Genomic DNA, 17,751 nt, shown 5'->3' on the forward strand with positions numbered 1-17,751 from the left:
ATATTTAATTGTAAACTTGGTGCACTCGTAAAAGTGATTTAGATTCTACCATTGAGCGAAGTACTTTTGGGCAATCAGATGAGCTTAGCTAGCTTGTGGTTCCCATACACATCATATTAATAATTTTATACAAGTAAAAAGAAAAAGCTGGATTTTTTGAGCGTCTTGGCATGTTTAGTTCAGTAACATTGTTAAACACAATACCGAAAGAAGTGTCATATTGCTAGAAATAGAGAGTATATGACAATAATGTTAACTAGTGGAATATTGAGAACATATTGAATAACAATTCGAAATAAAAGCGGTAATTAGTAGCCAACATTGGAAAATGAGGAAGCAGTCCTGTCTTTGTAACTACTAGTCACATTTTAAGTTAACAACTACATTGGCATAGCCATCTCTGACTGTCTAGACTTGGTAGCCAAAGGGCGGGTTTTCTCTAAGAAATTCTATTATTAGTCCCTATTTGAAGCTCAACTGCCAAAGCACAAGTGATGCAGCGTGCTATTTCCTTCGTGTATTTCTCTAATTGGTCTAGAGCAGTTGCTGTTTCCATGTTGTTTATGGAAAATTTTGTTGGAGTTCCTCTATTTCTTTTTAGGATTATTGTATGATCAGAAAAGTGTTTCTATGCCTCTACTCAATGGGTTTGTGACAAGAAAACTGCATATAATAATTCACATTAATTATGTTTATTGTTTAAGGCAAATACCTTCAATTTAAAGGAACTCAAGATTGGATATTGTTGAGGTTTTTCCTTTTGGTTCATATCAACATTGTGGCTGCTTATTTTGTTCCCTAATGACTTTAGGGTGCCTAAAAATATATAGTAATTAAATTCAACTAATACATTTACTGTCCATTACAAAAGGGTTCACATTAATTATGTTTATTGTTTAAGGCAAATACCTTCAATTTAAAGGAACTCAAGATTGGATATTGTTGAGGTTTTTCCTTTTGGTTCATATCGACATTGTGGCTGCTTATTTTGTTCCCTAATGACTTTAGGGTGCCTAAAAATATATAGTAATTAAATTCCACTAATACATTTACTGTCCATTACAAAAGGGTACACTAACTGTCTAATTGATCAACCATATAACGTAACAGCCATATAACATAACGTTCCATAAACAACTTTTATTATTTCTAATTTTTTAGAATACAAAAGAGAATAGACTAAATCTTTGTTAAAATATGTGATGAACGTATTTAAGAGAAAAAAGTCATAAGGGATCCTACCTTAACGGAAGCATCCCACAACACATGGTGATTATCCGCTATGACAACAACCTTTTTCTTTGCTTCATCCCAAACAAGCCTGCTTTGATTTTTTATATTAGTAATCATAGCAAAATGTCGCTTCCACGCCTTCAGTCTATTTTAAACACTGTCCTTTTTCAAATTGAGAATCTATTGAGCATTTATGTACTCCACAGCAACTTGGTATGCCACCTCTTTCTAGTACCCATCCTCCCTATTTCCTTGAGCTAATTGATCATATAAAATATTTGCTAATGCTTTGTCCATTTTCGTATCCGTATTCCATTGAATATATTGTCCTGAATGTGATTGTGATTGAGATTGAGATTGTGATCCGGATGGAGATTGCAGTTGCTTATCTTTTCTTCCCATTTCTATTATGCTTTCAAATATGGTATTTGGACCTTGGTATCAAATCTGTCAACATCCTAAAAAATGTTAGATTAGCAACAAGAAGAGAAAAAAACACAATATACCCAAAAAAAAAATGAAACCCACAAAAAACTCAAGAGCCTTTATGATTCAAATTTAGTAGAAAGAGAGAAATAGAGAGGATAAAGAGGAAGAAAGTAGTTGAGAGAGACAAACCTTGCTGCAAGAAAGAGAGAGAAAGAAGAAAAGCTTGGGCGAGGAAGAGAGAGCATGACAGAGTTTCTGGAGCCGATGAAGAATTGAGAAGAAAGCGCGAGCGTGAGGGCAAGGGATTTCTAAATTCTTGGGTTTGTGAGGGGATTTCAAATCAATGGATTCGGACCACTGAAATCCAAGATGGATTTGGGTCAAATCCAAATCATTTCTTTTAACTTACCCTAACAAAGGATTCAGATATGGGCCTCTTAAATCCAAATCCAAATCAATGTCATCCAAACAAACCACAAAGGAATTTGGATTTTTTTTTTTTTGAAAGCAAAGGAATTTGGCATTTAAAATCATATTACATGTTGATTTTTGAGAGATTGAACTTTTGTTCTCTCTTTGTTCTCCCATAGTTGTCTTGTCTACGTTCTCCTTTAAAAGTCAATTCATCTAATTTATGGTTGGCTATTTTTTTATTTATTTTAAATTGGAAAAAAAAAAAAAAACTTTTGCTATTTGGTGGTGGTCCTAGGAATGAGTATGATGAAGCTCGAAACTCGATCATTAAAATAAGTTACTTCAGTTTCTCAAAAAAAAAAAAAAAAGTTTTATTGTTTGTTTGTTCATTTTTGATATTGATCTTTGGGTATGGGGTTTAGAAGAGAAGGGTCATGGGTGGTTGATTTGAAGGGCTAAGTTGATGAAATCAATGGGTTCAGAAAGGGGCAACCACCCAACAATACACAATCTGAACCATCTTTCTGATAACTGTTAAGAGCATTCTCATCAAGGATCTCAAAAAATTTAGCATTTAACATCTCAAAAAGCCACTTTATTTATTTTAACACCTCATTTTACAATACACCAAACATAAAAAATTCTATATTTTTTACCACTTCATTTAAATATTCTTTTTTTATTTTTCAATATATATTTCTTTCTCTCTCTTCCTCTCGGTCACTCTCAACCAAGCAAACTCACACTCACCTTCTCCACCTAGCAAACACATACCCAACCCATCCACCACCACCAAAAAAAAAAGAAACACTAGCCACCCATACCCACTTGTCTATCCAACAAACTCACACACTTCCATCTCAAACCAGCAAACCCATATCCATCTCAGCCACCACCACTGGAGAAAAAAAAAAACACTCACACACACACACACACACTAGCAGAAGCAGAAAACCTAGAAAAACCCACACAGACCCACACAGATTCACCACAAAACCCAGAAAAACAACAACATCCATAAAACCCAAAATCAATGACCCATGGAGACCCACAGAGATTCAAATCAATGATCCATGGAGACCCACAAATATTCACCACAAAACCCAAAAAAACAACATCCACCATCGGAGATTCAAAGACAACACCACAAAACCCAAAATCTTTGGTTTTGAGATGAGAATATGGGTTTCAAGACTAGGTTTTTGGGTTCGGTCAGGGAGAGAAGAGTGGGTTGTCAGAGGAAGAAGATAAGCAGTTGGGTTTGTGATTGTGGGTTCGATCAAGGAGAGAATGCTTGGGTTTGTGATTATGCGTTCAGTCAGAGGAAGAAGAGAAGAGGTTGTGTTTGTGATGGTGGGATTGGTCAGAGGGAGTAGTGAAGCGCAGATGGGTTTGGCAGCGTGGGTTGAAGGAAGGCTTAGGTTAAGGGAAAATGAAGAAAATAAAAAAAAACACAGAGGAGGCAGAGGTGTAGGCATGGGAGAAGAGAGAACCAGGAAAAAAAAAAAAGGCGAAAAGGTGGAGCATATGAGAGGAAAAGTGAAAAGGGGACATACGTGTTTTACTAAACAAGATTTTTTTTTTTTTTTTTTTTTTTAACATCTTGCTACAGTGGGCTGCTAGAGATAGCAACCCACTGTAGCTAGATGTCAAAAGTAATAGCATTTAGCATTCTTGATGGAGTGTGCTTTTTACAAATTTGATGTTAAAATTTAGCATTTAGCATTCTTTATGAAAATCCTCTAAGAGCATCCACAACCGGAAATTCCATCCTATCCTATTTTACCATCTCAAAAAGCTACTTTATCAATTATACAATATCATTTTACAATACACCCAACATCCCAACTTCTATTTTTACTTGCAATATATTAAAATAATATAAATTACAAAATAAAATAATATATAAAAAAATTTCTCTCTCTTCTTTCTTCTCTCTTCATCTCTGTTCTCCCTCACTCTGTTTTTCTCTCTTTCTCATCCACCCACCACCAACCTAAACCCAGAAAAGCAACCCAACAATACACACCTTGCTAAAACTTGAAAAAAAGCCTTCATTTTTTTTTTCTCTCCCGTGCCAATTCAGCCATACTCACAAAGAAAGAAAGAGCAGAGATAAAATTCAGCTACCATCCATATCAAACCCATAACCAATTCAGCCATACCCACTGGCCAGCAACCTAGCCATCACCCACACGCCGGACCCACAGATAATGCCAGAAAAATTTTGCCACCATCGCAATAAAATCTCAGCAATAAACCCCAAAAAAAAAAAAAAAAAAAAAAAACCAACAACCATAAACATTCAAAGATAAAAAAGCTAGCAATAAAATCTCAGCATTCCCTCCCTCTGAACGATACAGAGCAAAGTATGATTGTCACTCCACGACAGACCGATCAAGCGACCACTGGGGTTCTTCCAAACGACGTCGGAGAGAGAAACGCCGATGGAGTTGAAGGGCCAGAGCTTTCGGAGTGCGAACTTGGAGTAGTGCTAGACGATCTTGGAATCGTCACGGTTGAGAGTGACCGAACCGCCGAATGGGGTGTAGGCGACTTTGTTGTGGCTGAGATTGATGTGCCTCCACTGCATCGGTAGTAACAGTCACCAAGAAGTTGCGACTCGGTAGCCACCAACATGTTGGCCATTGGAAATGAGAGGAATTCAGATTGAGCATTTGATCGGAGAGGTTTGGTTCATGAGAGTTTTGTTTTGTTGTTACTATTTTGTTCTTTTGATTTGTTGCTTTTGATCTGATAAAAGAAGAAGGCTATGGCGAGAGAGAGAGAGAGAGAGAGAGAGATAGCAAAATCCCGGTACTGTAGCAAGAGAGAGGGGTTGAACGAATTAAAATACAATATTTTGTTTTGGCATAGCGCTATAGTACCATCTCACATATGAGATGGTACCGTAGCGCTATGCTAAAAAAATTTGGCATTTACCAGTTTAGCCATCCAATTGCTGAGCATATTTTGGGCCTAAATGCCAAATAGCCTTTACATTTAGTATTTGACCAGCCCACTGCGGATGCTCTAAGAGTGTGAAGAAGAAGAAGGAGAAGCAAAGCCCTTAAAAAAAAAAAAAAAAATTACTTCAACTTTACTGAAAAATCCATCTCACTCAAAAAAAATTATAGAAAAGAAACTGTTGACTCCATCATTCCAAGTTCCAACCATTAGCTTCAGCAAACCCTATTCACCTTGTTGATGGCCGAATCAAAACGCCAGACACTTTCTCCCGAAAAAGATGGAGTGGTCAACAAGATCAGTAATCTACCGGAATCTCTTCTCTGCCACATCCTCTCCTTCCTTCCAACCAAAGACTCAATCGCCACAAGCATTTTGTCAACCAGGTGGAAGCTCCTTTGGACTCTCGTCCCAATGCTAGACCTCGACAGTGATACGATTAACACTTCGGAGCTTTCAGTTGATGATGATGATGATGATGATGAAGATGATTAACGTGAGATCATGTTTGCACATATTGTGTCAAGCGTTTTGGCTCAACAAGAATGTGGAGAGCTCCAAACTTTTCGCCTTCAATGGAAATTTGGGTGGGACGGTTCCCATCTTGACACATGGCTTCACACTGCTGCTGCTCGTAAAGTCAAAGAACTTGATCTTGACATTTTTATGCATGACTGTGATGTGGAAAATCTGAAATTGCCTCCAAGCTTTTTCTCTTGCAGGACATTAGTGGTTTCGAAATTAAGCGGTGATATTGATATTGACATTGACACTCCTTTATTATCCTTTAATTTCTCGAGCCTAGAGATACTGCATCTACTAGAAATTTCATTGCCGAGTATCATTAATTCATAGGAATGCTCTTTCTTGAGGCTCTTTTCTGGCTGCCCTGTCCTTGAAGATTTGTCATTTACAACTGACCTTTTCGAGGTTGCGTATAAATTATGTGTACCCACGCTGAAACGCTTAAGTTTCAGCGAAAATGTATATAATTTATGCAATTACAAACTTAAGATAAACACCCCAGCTCTTGAGTACTTCAATTTTGAAGGTGATCTTCGAGACATCAAATTCCATGAAAAACTAGACAACCTAGTTCAGGCAAATGTCGAGTCGTATGTGTATGATATACACAAAGAATTTTATAGAGAATGGGTATTCAGGCTTTTTACTGCTCTGAATAACGTCAAATTTCTCTCATTTTCCCCTTACGGCACAGAGGTTAGATCCCCTTCATAATTGCTTCTTTTTTCTTTTCTTTTTTTCAATAAACCTATGATCTTTATTAGTTCAATTTCTTAGGACAATACGAGGTCATAGTCTCGCTTTTATGTTTTATCTATTTGATGTTATGTGATTTTAATCTCGAATGCAGTGGCACAACGTAGGAAATATTTATCCTTCCTCATTCCAGAATTTGGTCCAACTAGACTTTAATGTTACTGATTGTAACTGGCCAATGTTACAAGACTTGCTCCAGAATGCTCCTAATCTAGAAACTCTTGTTGTTACTAAGGTTAGCTTGTTTAATTGAGGTATTTTTAGTTGATCTTTCATCTCCCCTAAACTTACACTTATGATCTGCTGTGTTTGTTGTCATCAAGAATATACTTATGATAAAAGCAACTTATGCTGGAAGGAGCCACAATATGATCGTGACTATCTGTCATCACATCTTACAAGTTTTTATTATGGAGGATTTGAAGGTTTGAAAGATGAAGAGGAATTTGTAAAATATATTCTAAAGGAGGCAAGAGTTTTGAAGACAGCAACAATTCAAGTTTATAGAGGAAAGTCGAAGGAAAATGTTCTTGAGAAACTTGCCCAATGAATGATCGTGGTCCAGAGTGATTTTCTCATACCCCTTCGTGGATTTCCCTTAGTACATACTCAGCATCTTCTGGATTGAGGCACTTTAAGTAAGGTTGTGAGAATCCGCTTTTGTAAAGTTCGTCATTCAAGATTGTAAATCTAGACGACCTAACTTTGACTTTCCTGGCTTCCACGGGATCTGTAGGGAGGTTACCATCCTTGACATATGTGATTATTGGATCCATCTAGCTTTCTCCTAGCTGGACGTAATTCACGTCTAACCCCTCAATGCTTAAAAGGTATTGCACCTCCATGTACAATCCAGGTCTTCGTTCATTAGTCTTCGACGATGCTAGCCTAGCAACCTCGTCCGCTTCTGAATTTTCCTCCCGGGGTACCTGAGCAATCTTGACATCATCAAAGTTAGAAATTAACTGACTGGTCAATGCTAAGTACCTCTTCATCCTGTCCTCTTTGGCCTCATATTCATTGTTCATCTACCATGTCACGAGCTTTGAATCAGAGTTCAGTTTCAAGTTTCTCACACCCAGGGCTTTTACAACTGCTGCGACTTAAATAATGCTCCCAAGTGCAGGATTGTCGCGAAGTAATAACTCGGAAAATCCGAAGTCAAATCCACAAGGAAAAGAGAATTGATTACCAAACCATAAGAGAATAAAATTAAAATAATAAAGTTTAACTAAAGAGATTTTTGGTAGTTTGGTAAAGGTAATTTAAATTGAGTGAAAATAACAATATATTAAAGTGCTAAGATTTAGGGATCCACACACAACACATCTATTGGTAGTCTTAACAAAATTTATTTTATAACTCAACTAAAATTCATACGAAGGATGATTTTAGTTGGATGATTTAACAATAAAACCTCAAGAATTAATTGTCTAAGGTAGTTTCATGCAATTGATTAATTTTAGACAAAACAAAACTAGTGAATTAATTCGCAGGGAATACTAAGCATTTAATGTGCCCGGAGTCTATGATAAATCAAAGAATTATACAGAACTAAACACTTTTCTAGATGAGTAAAACAATCAAGAACATACAAACATAAGTATTAAAACCAATAAATAATTGTTAATAACATACCAATAAACGGTTGGTTTCACCCCTTGCCTTAGCAAGGTTTCTAATAAGCCATAACACAAATAAAATTCTAAAAACTGTAAAGAAACTTTACAAAAACCTAAATTATTTTCTACAGCAGCTCTTCACTGAATTTTTCCCTAAAGAGCCTATAAATAGGTCGAGGAATCCTATTACAAGTTGAATTCCCGTTTGGAGGAAATCCTAGGTTTTTAGGCTTCACTTAACCGACATTTTTAGCCCATTTAACTTCAGAATTTGGACTTTTCGTAAACTACAAAGTTGTATCCCTTTAAGTTATCTTTCCAGCCCAACTTGAATCATCTAGATTGGACATCGGAGACGAAAGTTATGCTCCAAATACTAACTGGTGCATAGGCTGGAATTCTAATCCGAATTGGACTTGAATTAGGTGCAAATTTCCTTTGATTCCTTGCTCCAATTGGACTTGAATTTAATTTGGTTGGCCTTCTTTGACTTCATCATGGCCCTTGCAAAATTAAACTCCATTAGCTTTCTACTTTGCACAAATCCACTTATTTAATTTCATTATCCTACAAAAGACAAATTCATGCATTAAAATTCAATTAAGCACAAAATTGATTATTTAGCATTATTCCAAAACCAATTATAAAATGCATGAATTAACTCAAAATAAGTATGATAATGCTTTCTAATAATGATATAAATGTGCAAAATTAAGCTATTATTAGCAACCTACAAGACTGTCAAGACTGCTTCGTACTCTGCTTCATTATTCGTTGCTAGGAATTGAAGTCGGACTCCATACTTGAGGGTGTATTTCTCAGGAGACAAGAGGATCACACCTACTCCACCTATGCCTGATGCTGATGAGCTGTCTATATACACTGTTCAGTAATCTGATTTTGGATCTTGATCAGCCACAGTAAATTCAACAACAAAGTCTGCCAATGCCTGGGCTTTGATCGCTGTTCTGGGCCTATAATCAATGTTGAATTGGCTTAACTGTATTGCCCATTGGACCATTCTCCTTACTGCATCTGGCTTACCCACCGCCTTTCGTAGAGACTAGTACGTCATGACTAAGATCGTGTGTGCTTGGAAGTAGGGATGGAGCTTTCTTGATGCAATGATTAAAGCAAAGACTAATTTTTCTATCTGGAAGTAGGGAAGGCCTGGCTCGTATAATAAACTGGCTTCCGAATCTGGAGCTCTTCATGGATCAATGCCGAGCTTATAGCCGTTTGAGAGACAACTAAGTACAGGAATAGATCTTCTCCTTCGATGGACAGACTTAGAAGTGGGGGTTTGGACAGGTAATCCTTGAGTACTTGGAAGGCTTCTTCACACTCATCTGTCCATTGGAAAGCCTGCTTTAATGTTTTAAAGAATGGGAGGCATTTATCTGTAACTTTGGAGACGAACCTGTTCAAGGCTGCTATATGCCCCATCAGTCTCTAAACCTCCTTCACACTCCTTGGGGATGTCATATCTAATATGGCTTTGACTTTCTCAGGGTTAGCTTTTATGCCTCGCTGTGAGACCATGAAGCCTAGAAACTTGCTTGATGAGACCCCAAATACACACTTTGCCGGGTTCAACCTCATTTGATACTTCCTCAATGTATCGAAAGTTTCTCTGAGGTCGTCCAAGTGTAATTCTGCTTTCTTGCTCTTTACAAGCATGTCGTCCACATAGACCTTTATATTTTGTCTGATCTGCCTGCTAAACATCTGATTCACTAACCTCTGGTAAGTAACCCCTATGTTCTTCAGGCCAAATGGCATGGCCCTGTAGTAATAAAAGCTGTTTTCTCCTGGTCCTCTTCATTCATGCGGATTTGGTTATAACTTGAGAATGCATCCATGAAGGTCAATAGCTCATGGCCAGCTGTTGAATCTACTAACTGATCGATCCTGGGAAGCGGAAAGCTGTCTTTTGGACAGGCGCAATTGAGATCTATAAAGTTAACACACATGCGTCATTTCTCGTTGGACTTCTTCACCATAACGACGTTAGCCAACCATTCAAGGTAATAGACTTCTTTAATGAATCTAGCAGTCAAAAGCTTATCTACCTCTTCCACAATAGCTTTGATCCTCTTAGGAGCAGAAACTAGTTGTTTCTGTTAGACGGGCTTTCTGGTAGGATTAACATTCAACTTGTGCTCTATCACTTTGTTGTCTATACCTGGCATGTCTTCGTGAGTCTAGGCGAAGATATCCAGATTCTGCTTCAGGAACTCCACAATCTTGCCCTTCAGGTCTGAGTCAAGTCCTGCTCCCACCTTTGTTACTTTGGTAGCGGCTCCTTCTACTAGGCTCACATCTTCCAGCTCCTGAGCAAGTTTCCTTGGTTCTTCTTCCACCATCCATGCATGGTTTTCTCTTGCAGCTAACATTGCTTGGTAACATTTTCTAGCCAAAAGCTGATCACCGCATATTTGCCCTATCTCGTTTGGGGTTAGGAAACTTCACTTTCAGGAAATAAGTCGAGGTCATAGCCTTGAGCCGATTTAGTGTAGGTTGTCCCAAGATGACATTATAGGACGATGGGCAATCGACGATTAAAAAATTGACCTGTTTTGTTACCCGAGCTGGATGTGTACCGACTGTGACTGACAACGTGATGATGCCTTTTAGATAAATTCAATCTCCACTGAAGCTAACCAATAGAGATTTGAAAGGTCTAAGCCTCTTTGAATCCAACCTCAATTTCTGGTAGGCTGTCATGTACATTATATCAACAAAGCTCCCGTTATCAACCAATACTCTCTTTGTGTTGAAACCTTCAATTCCCAGTACAATAACGAGTGGATCATCATGGGGTTGCTTAATCCCATTTGCATCTCATTCAGAGAACGTGATATCATCACTCTCTGATCGTTGATACTTTGGGGACGGATGCTTCATGTGAACACTGTTGATTTGCCTATAATAAGTCTTCTTCAAAGACTTGTACAACCCTCCTGATGTGAGTCCCCCTGTTATCGTTTGTATCTTGCCCACAACTTGCTTTGGATGATCTCGTCCGTCATCTTTGACATTGTCATAGGGGTTGTCATCAGCCCTTGCTCGGGGGTAGTGGTCCCTCTTAATGAACTTTTGGAGTCTTCCCCGTTGAATCAATTCTATTATCTGTTCTTTTAGATTGTGGCATTTATCAATTTAATGGCCGTGATTCTTATGAAAACGACAGTACTTCTTCGGGTCACACTTCCTAGAGGACATGTTTAACGGCTTGGGCCATTTTAGCCCTGGTTCATCCTTAATCTGCATCAGGATTTTATCTGCAGACATCACTAACGGGATGAAGTTCATCTTTTTCTTTGGAGTGTCAAAACTACTCTTGTTGGTTTTAGTCTCCGAATATGAATCCTTACAATCTCTCTTCTTACCATGAGAATCACCAGGTTCTTCCTTCTTCCATTTTCCTATTAGCCCCCTCGTAGTACGGGCGTCTTCTCCGTTCATATACTTCTGGGCTTTGAACATGAGATCCGTCATAGAGGTTGGTGGTGTCTTCTTTCCCAATGAAAAGATGAGATCAGGGTTATTAAGACCAGCCTGGAAGGTCGTCATTATCACCTGGTCGTCAGCTTCGTTAATCTCCAACACGGCCTTGTTGAAACGTTTTACATAGTCCCTCAGGCTTTCCCCTTCATGCTGCCTTACTATTAACAAGTAAAAGGTTGGCCTCTTGTGATGTTGTCCTCCAATGAAATGACAAACAAACGAGTCGCTAAGTTGTTCAAAATTTGCTATGGAAGATACTGGCAACTTACTAAACCACACCCTAGCAGCCCCTCTGAGGGTGGCAGGGAAATATCTGTAGATAACTTCAACCGAGGTCTATTGGAGGTTTAGGATAGTCTTAAAGGCCCCTATGTGGTTAAAAGGGTCATTCGTGCCATCATAGAACTCCAGTTGCGGCAAACGAAACTTTAGAGGTAAAGGGCCCTCCAAAACACTGGCTGTGAAAGGTAAATCTGTTCGTTTGATCATGCCATTAAGGTTCATCGTCGTCTTCCCTTTCATTGCATTCTTTACTTCGTCAAGTTCCCTTCTTAAGCTTTTCATCATGTAATCATTGTCATGCATGGACTACCTTGTGTATTCAGTTGCATCTTTTCCCTTACTGTTTTCAGGGCTACTAGCCTCCTTGTCATGTCTGCTACGGCTACATCGATGATGCGAGGCGTTGCTGCCCTCAGAATGGGCTCAACGCTTCAATTCTTCATTCTGCTTCATTAGCTCTTGTACATTCGCTGTTAGAGCTTGGATCTATTGAGCCATCACCACAGGATCTGGGGGTGGTGCTAGTGCAGAGTCCATCAAGTGATAGGAGCTTTATTGGTAAGAGCACGATGGTTTGAGAAAGGATTAACTCGTCAATCCCCACAGACAGCACCAAACTGATGAAGTCGAAACTTGACCTCGTCAGTATGCTCCTCGTCAATATCGATGGACGATCTCTGGTACTTGTTGTTAAGAAAAGAAAGGCAAAGGAGGTTTTAACTGGCGTGATGCCGGCTGAGGATACTCCGATGCTAAAGTCAACTTATCAGTTCTCAAAAGAAGTTTCTCACAATTCTCTCTAATATTTCATGTGTCCTTTACTTGAGTTCCATTTCCCTTTTTATAGTTTGCTTTGGGTCGGTGTAGTTATGTCTGTTAATGCTGTTCTGAGCGTTTTTCTTTTGAGAGGAATGCGACATTAATTGACAATGATGATTCCATTTAAGGTGTAATGGATGACCGTTGAGCCATTACTGCTCTTGTAATTGTTCTGGCGCAATCATTGCTTATTAGCTGTTCTAATTGCATTTATTTGCACCTTCAATGAGTGCTGGCCTAGCTGTCCTCAAAGGATGATGTATGATGACAAGATTTTACGTTTACTTTTGTCCCCGACTTGAGTGTGGCTAAGATCGTCTTTTATCTAGACGATCTTATCTTGATACTCGTCACTAGGTATCAAAATATAGTGAGGGAAATAGAGCAAAGAAAGATAGGGAGAAAAGACAGAAATTCTACAAAAGATGTGTAAAAACCAATGTTTTCCCCAAAAAAAAAAGCAATACAATCTTTTACGAGGATAATGACACCAACCCTCATCCCATAGTGGTTTTTCACCCTAAATCTTGGGGTTTTCCACATAACTTGAAAGTTCAAAAACGTGTACAAAAACACTTTTGAACGTTTAGACCCCCAAAAAACCAATTTAATCAACACACGCAATATGTTAAACAATAGTGTGCGGAAACTTAACATATGCTATAACATGGTATTGATTAAACAACTATCTAAGCCACAACAAAATAAACCACAGCAGATAATGTAAAGGCAGAGATAGAGAGGAAGGAAGATGCAAACACAGCGATAACACCAGATATGTTATCGAAGAGGAAACCGAAGACCTCGGCGAAAAACCTCTCCGCCGCCCTCCAAGCGGTAATCAATCCACTAGAAAATACAGTTGGGATACAAGGACAGCAATAGACCCTCCAAGCCTAATCTACCCAATGCACCTAAGCCCTCCAAGCTTCTTGCTCCAACGAGGTTGCGCCGAACCTTTTTCTTTTCTAGCTTTCCGGATTCCGCTACTTCACCGTAGCATCAACCAATAAAGATTGGCTCCTTCCTAACTGCTTCCCAGAACTCCAAACGACTGTCTCACAGAGATGATAATGGTGAGAACCAGGTTTGGTATAAAGGCCTCTCAAGGATTTGACAATGGAGAGGAAGAGAGTGAGGGATTTTGATGAGACTCTAAGGTAGAGATTGTGGGTAAAACAATCTGGTTTTTCTTTAGGGTTTCTCTCTCAAAATTCTCTCTGGAAGCTCTCTTTCAATCGTGGGTTAAAAGGGTATTTATACTGAAGAGGAGTGGATTGCGAAACGTCAGGTTTTTCCAAAACAGGGGTGGCTCGCGACTTGACCTCGCGGCTTGACTAAGTCGCGAGTTCCAGTCGCGAGTTAACCGTATGGCCAGTTGTCCTGTTTTGTCCTGTAGTGCTCCAGCTAGCATGACTGTTCATCTTCCAGCATGCTTGGCACGTGTGCAGATTCTGGCGGGTTGAAGCCGCGAGTCCAGTCGCGAGTCCCAGCCGCGACTCTCTGTTTTCTTGCACACTCTTGAGCAATCTTCACACTATCTCACTCACTACCCTTACAACAATCCCACCTAAATACAGGGTTACTAAATGCTGAATTACAAGCAAATTTGGCACGGAATAAAGCCAATTAGATGGTTGAATAAATTCATCTTACAATCTCCCCCTTTGGCTATTCCGTGACAAAACCCTAAAACAGACTCTAGACTTAACATGTGAGTTGGGAACAGTTGATCAAAACTCACTCACACCTAATTCTAGAAGCTGTGAAGCACTTGAATCATATGAACATAAACTCCTGAAACACAACAATACACCATGATCATTGTAAGCAGAAAATTATTAATGCATATGAAACAGGCAAAAAGAGATCAAGCATAAGATGGAGTTAATGAACAAACCATGGCTTGATCAACCAAGTGAACACCACAAGGTAGTGATCACAGTGTTCATTCACACTTGGAATGAACACAAAGACATACAAGTTAACAAGCACAAGGCAAGACACTTGTATGCTCAACACTCAACCAATGCATAGCACACAAGGCATATGCATCTAGGAACAATCCTACAAGGGCACAAGAGTGACAGTACATAAACCACAATGCTGAACATTTAGATTTAAAATACTGATTTCACATAGCATAAAGGCTGCACTTAAGCATGGTACATACCACAAGGCCTACACACTATGCATAAAACATAAACCCTCAAAGCTTACAAAAGCATATGGGTACAAACTAACAAATACCTGAATAACAGTTTTACAAAACATAATATATCAACTTAAAGAGAAAAAAAAAAAAAAAACAAAAAAAATAAAGACACTCCCCCTTAGATAGTGACACTCCCCCTTAGGGTAATATCCTCCCCCTCTGATTATGCCTATCACTCCCCCTTTTTGTCATGGAATAGGCTAGTCATCCTCTTCTAGTTTTCTCTGAATCTGATCCAACTGAGTCTGAAGAGAAGTAAACTTCATGTCCCATCGGTTGCTTTGATGGTGTAGAGAAGCAGTGAGTCCAGACATCTTTGTATTCACCTCGTGGACAGAGGAAACAATGCGATCAAGTTTCTCATCGAGGGAGAGATTGCTGAACTGAGAATCACTGTGAGATGCAGAAGTTTCTGGTTTGGCTCTCTTCCGACTATGTCCAACACTTGCATTGTATGTACGCATGTTGATCGGACTCGGTTTGGGGATAGGAGACTCATCAGTCGATGGATAGATCCCCTTGAGCTTCAAGATCCGTGAAATGAGACTGCAGAAAGGAATGCAGATCCGAGACTCACTGCGAAGAACTGTTTTGCGCAGAACATGAAAGATGTGAGCACAAATGTCAATTTCTTCATCAGAAACCAGATCATGAAGAAACAAAGCTCGTCCGAGATTCATATACCCAGTACTGGACAAAGGGTACAAATTGTGAAACATCACAATTGTAAGCACTCGCAGTTTCGGAGAAAGGGAGGAAACACTGATGGATTTTCCATTTGGCGAGAATTCCAAGTCTTGACCAAGACCTTGTTTTAGAAGCTCCTCATCAGGACATAGATCGTCATAGACCGGTGAATGACGAAAAATTGGTCTGTTAATGTGAAGAATTTCTGCCAGGTATGTAGGAGAGACAGAAAAGCTCTTTTGCCGAACCCAGCACTTAAGTTCATCTCCCTCCACAATTGCATTAGCATAAAATTCTTTAACCAACTCGTCATACACGATATCCGGATCCGAGAGAAGGTAATTCCAATCCTTGTGAGCAAAGTATATCGGGATGTCAGTGTTATGAAGTGAAGGTAGATCCACTGCTCTCTCTAGTAGTGGTGTGGCATGAAGAAAGAAGTTCTCATATGACTGATATGCTGAATAGGATCGGAACTTATTGGGATCGAATCGCTGTGATGAAGAGCGAGTCACTTTCGGGAGAGGTGTGTCTTCATCAACATCAATTACGGGTTCCTTTCCTTTGGAAGAACCTCCTTTCACAGCAGCCTTTTTGAATGGAGACATGACCAGTCTGTATTAGAAACAAGGGAAATGACAAAAACACAATCCAACAGACTATATCAGCAGTGGGTTAGTGAAAATGTAGGAACAATGAAGAAACCCTAACAGCTGGATGAGAATGGTCAGAAAAAAAATGAGGGACACCAAAGGCCCAACTTAGAACTACACAGTAGAGAGATCAAATATGCCCACAAAAACAACTGTAAAGGGACCAAAATCAACACCACATTAACAAGATACCACACAAGATCAAAGTGAAATATGATAGCAACAACAGATCAGACAAAAATTAGCTAACCCTAGCTAAGCATATGATGAAGAACACAGCCAACACAATAAATGAGCTCAAAACCAGAAGCACAGGTTATCATAAGCTAAGAAAGGACAACGATGACATCAAAGCCCAACACAAAACCCATATTCAGACGAGAATAATCCAGAGGGAAAACCATAACAACAGGACAATTAGAGTGCAAGACAAGGAACCATACCTGTGAGTCGACGATTTTTAGCGGAGAAGAAGCAAACAATGGGGATCGACAATGAAGGCACGGTGAGAAAGGGAAAGTGCAGAAGAAAAAGACAATGAATAGTCACAAAAAGATCGAGGGAAAACAGAAAATTTTAAAAACTGCCCCTGTATGACCAAAACACGCGATTTTCGCGACTGGTTCAAGTCGCCACACAGTCGCCAGCTCAAGCCGCCAAAGCACTTAAGATGAAAATTTTGAAAAATTTTTCTAAGTGTTTTTCGCGACTGGAAGGTCTACCCGCGAGTGAGTCGCGAGCTGAGCCGCGAAAATCTCTGAGTGAATCTCGCGACTGGACCTTCCACTCGCGAACAAGTCGCCAAAACTGACCAGCGAAGATGCGACTGAAGCACGCGACTTGACACACCCGCGACTGAGCCGCCAAAACAGGGCAAAACTGTATTTTTGAAATTCTCAGATTTTTCAGCAAAACACTTTCCAAAAACACCTAAAACACTCAAAAATCTTTTTGTGCTTGAATTAACAAAGATTGAGCATGTGAAAACACATTTTATCAAGTACAATCACACAAATGAATAGGGCATTTATCAAACATAAACTTGTGTGTTGTGTGTGGATATCAACAATGAAATAGTCCTTTGTCTAATGTGAAGCTTCAATGATCAATTCAACCAAGGCATACACAATTAGCACTAGATCATGTGACCAATCTCAATTATAGAAATATGAATATATGACTTCCCACACAACTTGATAACATAACTTGGAGCCTTTCATTTGACTCTACTTTCAGCCATAACATTTGATCTTTTGAGGCAATCATCTCTCATTGTGAGAGGGATATATAACATTTTTCTTTGAAGAATAGGCCTTTGGCCTTTTTGAAAGAAATTTCACTTTAAATATAAAGTCGCTTACCCTTTTTCCTAGTCAAATACTAGAATGTGCGACAGGCTTTTGCAGCTCAATATCTCTTTTCATTTGGAGATTTACATTTAGGGAGCTCTTTTTAGCAAAAAAAAATAAAAAATGGGAAGAGATATAGACACAAGTCTATGCAAGTTTCAAGATCAACATAACCATTCACTAATCATTCATGACAAGTTTGAAGATCTATTTACAACAATCACATAGATTTCAAGATTTTTCCCAAAGTGATATGAGTGCATGAAAACAAGCAATGCTCGACAATGCAC

The 17,751-nt window shown here is 39.0% G+C and overlaps 4 protein-coding genes across 6 annotated transcripts in view; all 4 read left to right on the forward strand.

The window, feature by feature from the left end:
• LOC126694984 (putative FBD-associated F-box protein At3g50710) overlaps nt 1–17,751 on the forward strand; it is a 93,474-nt gene that overhangs the window by 66,558 nt on the left and 9,165 nt on the right. The window lies entirely within an intron of this gene.
• LOC126694982 (putative FBD-associated F-box protein At3g50710) overlaps nt 1–17,751 on the forward strand; it is a 61,961-nt gene that overhangs the window by 33,019 nt on the left and 11,191 nt on the right. The window lies entirely within an intron of this gene.
• On the forward strand, nt 5,284–5,538 carry LOC126696039 (FBD-associated F-box protein At1g66310-like). Its single transcript, XM_050392827.1, has one exon. It carries the CDS (start codon nt 5,284–5,286, stop codon nt 5,536–5,538), a length of 255 nt encoding a protein of 84 aa, XP_050248784.1.
• Nucleotides 5,548–6,874, forward strand: LOC126696040 (putative FBD-associated F-box protein At3g50710). The gene is made up of 4 exons (XM_050392828.1): nt 5,548–5,791; nt 5,945–6,264; nt 6,419–6,559; nt 6,683–6,874. The coding sequence occupies exons 1-4, from the start codon at nt 5,548–5,550 to the stop codon at nt 6,872–6,874; spliced, it is 897 nt and encodes a 298-aa protein (XP_050248785.1).

The sequence above is a fragment of the Quercus robur genome, chromosome 8 (genome assembly GCF_932294415.1).
Source record: "Quercus robur chromosome 8, dhQueRobu3.1, whole genome shotgun sequence".
Taxonomy (NCBI): domain Eukaryota; kingdom Viridiplantae; phylum Streptophyta; class Magnoliopsida; order Fagales; family Fagaceae; genus Quercus; species Quercus robur.

Excerpts from the sequence above, each read along its gene's own strand:
- LOC126696039 (XM_050392827.1), top strand. The coding sequence starts at position 5,284 with ATGGCCGAATCAAAACGCCAGACACTTTCTCCCGAAAAAGATGGAGTG.
- LOC126696040 (XM_050392828.1), top strand. The coding sequence starts at position 5,548 with ATGTTTGCACATATTGTGTCAAGCGTTTTGGCTCAACAAGAATGTGGA. Across the intron at positions 5,792-5,944 it reads AGTGGTTTCGAAATTAAGCG|ATTTGTCATTTACAACTGAC; the intron begins GTGATATTGATA and ends CTGTCCTTGAAG. Across the intron at positions 6,560-6,682 it reads AAACTCTTGTTGTTACTAAG|GAGCCACAATATGATCGTGA; the intron begins GTTAGCTTGTTT and ends TTATGCTGGAAG.